At 32.3% G+C, this 8,056-nt stretch overlaps 1 protein-coding gene across 1 annotated transcript; it reads left to right on the top strand.

The window, feature by feature from the left end:
• The first annotated feature begins 6,276 nt into the window (after positions 1 to 6,276).
• LOC131606420 (uncharacterized) lies at positions 6,277 to 7,610 on the top strand. The gene is made up of 2 exons (XM_058878651.1): positions 6,277 to 6,421; positions 6,575 to 7,610. The coding sequence occupies exons 1-2, from the start codon at positions 6,365 to 6,367 to the stop codon at positions 7,178 to 7,180; spliced, it is 663 nt and encodes a 220-aa protein (XP_058734634.1). The 5' UTR covers positions 6,277 to 6,364; the 3' UTR covers positions 7,181 to 7,610.
• Positions 7,611 to 8,056: the final 446 nt, after the last annotated feature.

Genomic DNA, 8,056 nt, shown 5'->3' with positions numbered 1-8,056 from the left:
GAGATGAAGAGTATCTGAGGTGGTCACTGAATTGAACCATTTGAAAAATCTTTTAGAAAAACTTGTTGCATGATTGTTGGTATGTTTTGTTGTATTCATTGAGGTAAGTAATTTTGTTTAGGGACAAACAAAACTCTAAGTTGGGGAGAGTTTGTTAGGAGTAAATTAATGGTAAATTCATGTGTTAATATAAGTAAATTCTTTTCTAAAATAATGCAAATTGTGATAGATCCATAGGTTTTTAGTAAGAATTGAACTGAATAAGTTTAGTTCATTTGTAAAGCAAAGCGAATCACTTATGGGTATTATTGATGCAGGTTTGGAGATGAAAAGGAGCTTTATAAGAACATGAAGAGGAAAGAAAGCTGAAGTATTAAAGGCAAAGTAAAAAGAAGGAGTTTTAGCAAGGGCGCGCCGCGGGAGTCCAAGACAGCGCCGCGCCAAACTCATTGTTTGTGACCGCGCCGCGGTAATCCATTGTCGCGCCGCGGACGCGACGTTTCAGGCCCAAAAATTATAAATAGAAGCCCTAGTCTTCAAGTAGAGGGACTGATTTTTTGTGAGCGAAATTAGGAGAGCATTCTGATTCTGAAGCTGAGAACAACAATTGAAGGTGGATTCTTTACCAATTGAAGACATTCCTTTGATGAAGATGAATCCCTCCATTAATTCTTGTGTGTTCTTCATGTCTATGGAGAGATAAATTCCTCTTGTTGAGTTTAAGGTAGTAGTTAGCCTATGAATATGCAATACCATTGATTAATTCCTATGAACAATTGTTTGAATTTATTATCAATAAGAAACCTTGTTTTTATATTAAATTATTGTGGAGTCTTTGATCGAAAGAAAAGATTCTAACTTTTGCCCTAGGTTACTATATTGATGCAGTCCCAATTTGCAGAGATGGAATTGTGATTGAGTTTTCATAATTATCGTTCTTTATTACTATTATCGATATTGATATTCTGAGAGATCGAATCTCATAACGGTAAAAGTTTATCTAATTTGATTTGCAGACATGGAATCATATTTGAGGATAAGTGAAGATAATAATTCAAATGATTGTTCAATTGTGATTTAGTTAACAACTTGTATAGGAATAGGTTGATGAACCCTAAAGCTCAACATATCTCTTTAATCGTTAACAAACTTTCAGAATTTGCATTTAAATTATTGTTTAGATTTAATAGCATAGTTATAACCACAAAACAAATTCAACTACTTTTTCTCACTCAAAATAGCCAACTATAGAACGGCAGTAATATTAAACCAATCCTTGTGGATACGATATATACCGAAAATATTTACCCACAAATACTTTCAACAATGAATGTCTCCGTTGTGCCAGCTGGTCATGATGAAGTCATCCCGCCCTATATCAATGACTCTCATTTCTTCATTACTCCATCACTGATTGCTATGACAATCAACTGTCAAGAGACAAGTAGTTGTGTTAAACACTATGAAAATAAAAATATCTACTCAACTCAACTTCACCAAATTTATACCAAAATAAATAATCTCTCTTGTCTTGATTCTGTACTCCCTATTGTAAAATTTTGGTTTTAACTTCTAGTGAAAAATCTCTGCCCAAGAGAGAAAGACCTTGAAACGCTTACTTGGTATGACAAGCATCTCCTGTTATTCCTCATCTACAGCATGAGATTTAATCTTCCTCTTACCATTTTCAACTTTCTTGAAGGACATCATAAATACATCTCGGGAGGAAACGACTTTCCTCATACCTTATGATGTATATCTGTCATAGCGGTTAAGGTGTACTACTATTTCATAACACTGGTCCATAAGATAATTTAAATAAATAAATTTTTTAAACTTTTTTAAATTTTATAACATAATACTTGTAAGTTCTCTATTTTTGGGATTAGCATTAATTTTTGTAAAACAAATAAAAGCAACAATAGTGTAAAATAGGATGTATATACTTGCTAAGAAGAACAGGTACATCAAGAAGTCCTATTGAATGTTAAGACATGTTGAGTTGAAGAGTTTCAACATCTGGAACAACATGTCGTATAAGATGTCATATGAGGGAGCATTCAACATCTCGCCTATAGAGATTATCTGTCATATGAATCAACCGTTTCATTAGCTATAGAATATTGAGGAATATTCAGTTAGCTTATGTGTCGTTCAAGATTGATTTAAAACAGATATATTTGATGGTTTTCAAGAGATTTTAGGTTTATAAATATGGAGATATTTTAAGGAAAATAATGATGTGAAGACCTTGTTTCTTGGAGAACAAGTAGCAGACCTTTTTGCAGGCCCAAGATTGCGTTTTGAAGGCCCAAATCCAGTTGGGTACAGGTTATAAATAGAAGGGTTTGTAACCTAAAATGGCACGAGTTCAAGATGTAGAAGTCTAGGGTTTTGTCAAAGGTAAATCTCTCGGATTGTGGGAAGGTTACCCGTTCCCCTCGAAGCCTGTAGGTAAGTGGCAGTACGTATGTTCTTGGAGGAAGCTTTAAAGCAACTCCAGGTTGTGTACTTAGGTAGGAGAAAGCTAACAAACGGTGGAGTTTGACTTTGGTCTTAGTGAGATTGTATGGGAGTGTGTCTCCTCGGCATAGGAGTGTGTCTCCTCATCATGGTAGTGTGCCTTCCTGTCTATCTGTGTGATCAAAATGTTGGTGAAGGGTTATTCTTGTAGTGGCTGAGGTGTTGACTGCTAGACATCATTGCGATGGTTGGGAGTGAGAGGGGCTTCTCATATCTAGGGAGGACCTAGGTAGAAAGGTCATTGGGTAGTGATTAAGTGCGTAGATCGTCAACGGATGTGTTGTTTGTAGGGTCTATAAATTAATACTGCTAATAGTGGACTTCATCCCTGGCTTGGTAGCCTCCAGAGTAGGTAGTTAGACCGAACCATGTTAACAAATCCTATATATTTTTATCTTTTAAGTACTGTTAGTTTCTTACCCGTGTTATTAATATCAGATCAGATGTCTCAACATTCTTATAGGATATCTGAGTCTGCTATACAAGAATTTCAATACTTTGTTAAATATAATGTTTTTTTAATCCGTATCCATACTTAATGTTACTAGAGTTAATTATAAAACTTAAAAGAATAAATATCTAAAATGTGTACCATTTAAAATTATAATCACCTATTTATTTTCTAAAAAATTTAATTTATGATGATAACAATTAATTTTTGTTTTCAATGTAAAGGTAAGATATAAATTATTAGACTTTTCAAGATACTATTTTTGTTCTTTTATGGGAACAAGAGCCCTACACCAGTACACATAGATCCACCTATATATATATATATATATATATATATATATATATATATATATATATATATATATATATATATATATATATATATATATATATATATATATATATATATATATATATATATATATAGGTTAAATATGTTTTTACTCCTTATAAAATTATCACTTTTGACTTTTAATCCCTATAAAAAAAATATTGACTTTTAGTTTCTATAAAATTACTTTTGCACGCAGTTTTAGTCCCTCTACAAGGACTAAAACTGCGTGCAAAAGTAATTTTATAAGGACTAAAAGTCAAAACTGAGATATTTTGTAGGGACCAAAAACATATTTAACCCTATATATATATATATATATATATATATATATATATATATATATATATATATATATATATATATTAAATAGGTGGGAACCCACCAAGTATTTAAGACAGGTTATTATTGGGGAGTTCGAGAAAGTCAGAAGAATTAACGCGGCCAATGCTCCAGGACCACAAGAGAGGGAGACGCTACATCTCATCCTAAAATCTTAAGGAGATATGTGATTGAGTCCCTCTCTTGTAAATCTAACTTTTCACCCATTCATAGGCAATGTGGGACTTTAATCACTCACAGTTGCGCCCAACATTCTCCTCCACAAGTGTGAGTCCACATATCCTATAACAGAATCCAACACCGATCCAGCTCTCGCTCTCCCACCTAGCCAAACCACGGCTCTGATATATATACCATTGTTTGGGAAGTTTGGTAAAGTTGGGAGCACCAACGAGACCACTAGTGAGGGAGACACCACATCTCCACCTCTCGAACTCCCCAACAGTTATTAGATTGTATAAGATGTATCAAAATGACCACAAAAAAGTGAAAAAACGATACAGAAACTAAAGACAAAGAAGCACCTAAAAATAGAAAGTCCAAGAAAACACCATAGAAAAAGAATCCAATCAGCTTAAATCTCATTCCAAAGGATTTAGACTTTATATAACTTTACCAGAACCAAATCAACAGATCGAAATCCATTAAAAGTAGCATTGAAAGTCAAATTCTAAATCAAGACAAAACACTTGATCAACTATTGGTTAAGTCAAATGATAGGGTTATGAAGTCATTTAGAAAAGATACATGAGTTAACCTATGATCTATCTAAAAACCATTTATAGGTAAAAAAATTCTTTTCCTTAACAGCTTTCACAGTTGTTGAAGCACCTGAAAAATTTCATCATTACATGCCTTCCAAATAGACTAGACATCAATATGCCATATCAAAGAAAAATTATCCTTAGATTTAGTCATATCACCTAAAGAGAGGAAAAACTCAAAGACAGACCTATGGTCACCAAGAAGAACAACATGCCAACCCAACTACTGAAAAATCATATACATCACTATTAAAGCAAGATCATAAGTTACAAAAAGATGGGAAACCAACTCAACAAAACCTCCACCCAATAGACAAGAGATTCCATCAGCATCAGGATCAACCTATCACCCCTTATTTAAAAAGATTATCACTAGAAGGGATTTTATCTTTCACAAGTTGCCAATAAAACACTACAACCATTGAAGGAACCTAGTTAGTACATATGAGGGGAAGAGTTAAATTCTCAATCATATTAGAGGATCTTGAAAAAGGGATATTAATGTCTAAATGAACTAGTAAGCCTAAGCAACATAGAATGTACCATTTTTTGTATTGTTTCAACTCCACTTATATCTATCATGTGAGAGAGTAAAGCCTTAAAGAACAAAGAAAATATTATTAACAACTAGTAATTTGCAAATAAAGAAAAGTCTCCTCCACTTGAGACACTAGATAAGGTTCCTATTTTTCTATCGCACAATCTTCCCGCCAACTCATCAGGTTAATTAGAAATTGTAAACAACCAGGGAACCTATTCTTAAGGGGGTGGATCCTACCCAAATATCCTCCCCAAAATAACTGTGGAAGCCCGACCTATTTTCTTCATGATACTCTTAACAAGTCAATCTGAGGGGCCATCCTCTTTGAACCTTAGAAGAGACACACATTTCCACCAAAAATAGAAAACTCGAGGTCTTCACCCCTCCCCCAAAGAGAAGAAACCTCTGAAGCAACCATATCTAACTACAAGAATCTCATACAAAAGATCATAAACACCTAAGTACTTATAACCAATCTCCATATCTATTGAGCCAATAGGGCTAAATTAATCAGACGAAGATCCCTAACTCATAACTCTCACTTATTCTTAAGTTTATAAACAATCTCCCACTTAACCCAAGATATTTTAGCATCTCCCTTCACTCCACCTCAAATAAACCTTCTTTGAATCCTTAGTATCTTCTTCTAGACCTTTACAAGCATTTTTCAGAAAAGACAAAAAAATGTGAATACTATTAAGTACGAAATTAAGTAAAACAACTCGACCACCTAAACTAACATACTCGTGGTTCTAATATTGGAGCCTCTTGATCAGCAAACTAACAAAGGGTCCCAATTTATTTCAAATCAATGATTTGCCTCTACAGAAAAGCCTATGTACTTAAACGAGAGGGTTTCATTCCTACAGTGTGGGAAGTCACCCGCATATTTATACAAAATTCGATGTTTTCTAGGGTTCCAAACTAACCTTATATTTTTTATTATAAAAAGTATTTATATTTATATTTTATTTTTCAATTAATAATTATATAAAATGTATACATTAACCACCCCCCCCCCCTCTCTCTCTCTCTCTATATATATATATATATATATATATATATATATATATATATATATATATATATATATATATATATATATATATATATATATATATATATATATATATATATGTAATGTAAAAAAATCTTATAGATTATAAAAAAACTTATAATTGAGACTGGAGGAATAGTAGTGTAATTAATTATATGGGAGATGACTTAACTAATGACGTATAATAAGCTATGGTTTTCTCACCACATTATTTTATATGTATATATATGTAATACACAATGCTATTGTTCCTCAGCAACTTGAAACAACAGTTTTCATACATCAAAGATAACTTCAAATCAAATTCTCTATATAAATCTGAAATTTCAGGAAATTAGATATCAAACAACATCATGTCTGATTGGTCATCTGAAAATGCCAAGAATGCTTATCTTCAAACTGTCAAAATGGTAAGCAAAGAAACAACGATATATATTATTATGTTCTTTGAAATTTGAACCTATTCCTTAACATGTGTTTTCTGGAAAATAAATAATTTCAAGGTCAGTTGTAAATATTTTTGCAATTCTTGGAGTCTTAGCTTTCTTAAATTAATTTTGCAGGCCAAAAGTAGCAAAGAACCCGATGTAGCCGAGTTCATATCAGCTATTGCGGCCGGAAATAATGCAAAACTCATGGTTGTAGCCTGCGCGAGCATAACAGACTCTGTCATGCTCGCACTGACTGCAGCCGCTCAACAAACACACGGCCGTGTGGTGTGCATCTCACGCGACCAAAATGAAATGCAAGAATCCAGAAAAGCTCTAGGAGTTGATAAAGATTGTGTTGAGTTTGTTGTAGGAGATGCTAAAATCCTTCTCTTAAATGCTTACAAAGGAGCTGATTTTGTTCTTGTAGATTGTGACATGAGTAATGCAAGAGAAGTTTTTCTTGCAGCATTTAAAGGTGCCAACAAAGATGGAGCACTTGTGGTAGGGTATAATGTTAGGCATAGGGCTTTGAGATGGAGACAATTGAGGGCAACATATTTGCCTATTGGAGAAGGGTTGCTTGTGACAAAAATTGATCTTAATATGAAGAAGGATAATGATATCAGTGTTCAAAGGAATAAGAAGAGTCATTGGGTTGTTCAAGTAGATAGTTGCACTGGAGAGGAACATATATTTAAGGTCACTTCTCCATGTAAGAAAGTAGATATTGAAGTTTAAGTTGTAAATCATTGATTGATGATGATGATGATGGTGAGAACATACTCTTTAACATGTTTTATATATTGTTCGATAAATTTTGTGTAGAGTTAAATGAAATTTATCTAATGATTTAAGAGTATGTTTAAAATAGTTTAGAATTAGAATATATTTCTGTCCAAAACTTGGCTTTTTATATGTTAAAAGTTGTTTAAGCAAGAAGATATATAGTTAGTACTAGTATGCAACTTACTGCAAGCTTTTTCATTTGTATATGCTATTTATATACCTATTAATGAAGGTCTAAATAAGATTGGTACAATATATAAAGTTTTACTTTGGCACCCTCTCAATTACTTGCACTCCTCAAATAGAAAGGGGATCTCCAAATAACTAACAATTTTATTATAATATCTTCATAGTTAAAAAATATAATTTTTACTATTGACAATGTAATTTTTCGAAATTTTAAAAAAAAACTTAGATAGATTTCTACTGATAATTTTTATAAGATACCGGATATTTTAGTAAAAAACATATTTTCATTTAACATTTTGAAAAGCACAGATATCATATCGGCAATTTTAAAATGTTCAGTAAAATCAAATTTTTTGTTTGCATTTTTATCGATAATTTAGAAATATGTGATATGCATGTATATGTTTTATTGATAATTTTAAGATTTCTGATAAAAATATATCTAAATGCATATTCATAATTTTAAAATTATCGGTAAAAACCCATTCAAATATACCAAATTTTTAGAACTATTTGTGTATGCAAGAGTGTGACCGGATATTCTTAAAAATTCTGTAGGTTATTTTTTGGGTCTTTTCTTCACACAGAGGTGTAACCGTTCAAAATTAACACCACCAGATTTTTAAGGGTGTGAGAAAA

The sequence above is a fragment of the Vicia villosa genome, linkage group LG5 (assembly GCF_029867415.1).
Source record: "Vicia villosa cultivar HV-30 ecotype Madison, WI linkage group LG5, Vvil1.0, whole genome shotgun sequence".
NCBI classification, from domain to species: Eukaryota; Viridiplantae; Streptophyta; class Magnoliopsida; order Fabales; family Fabaceae; genus Vicia; species Vicia villosa.
The sequence above is the reverse complement of the archived record's forward strand: the minus strand, read 5'-3'. Positions and strand labels throughout refer to the sequence as shown.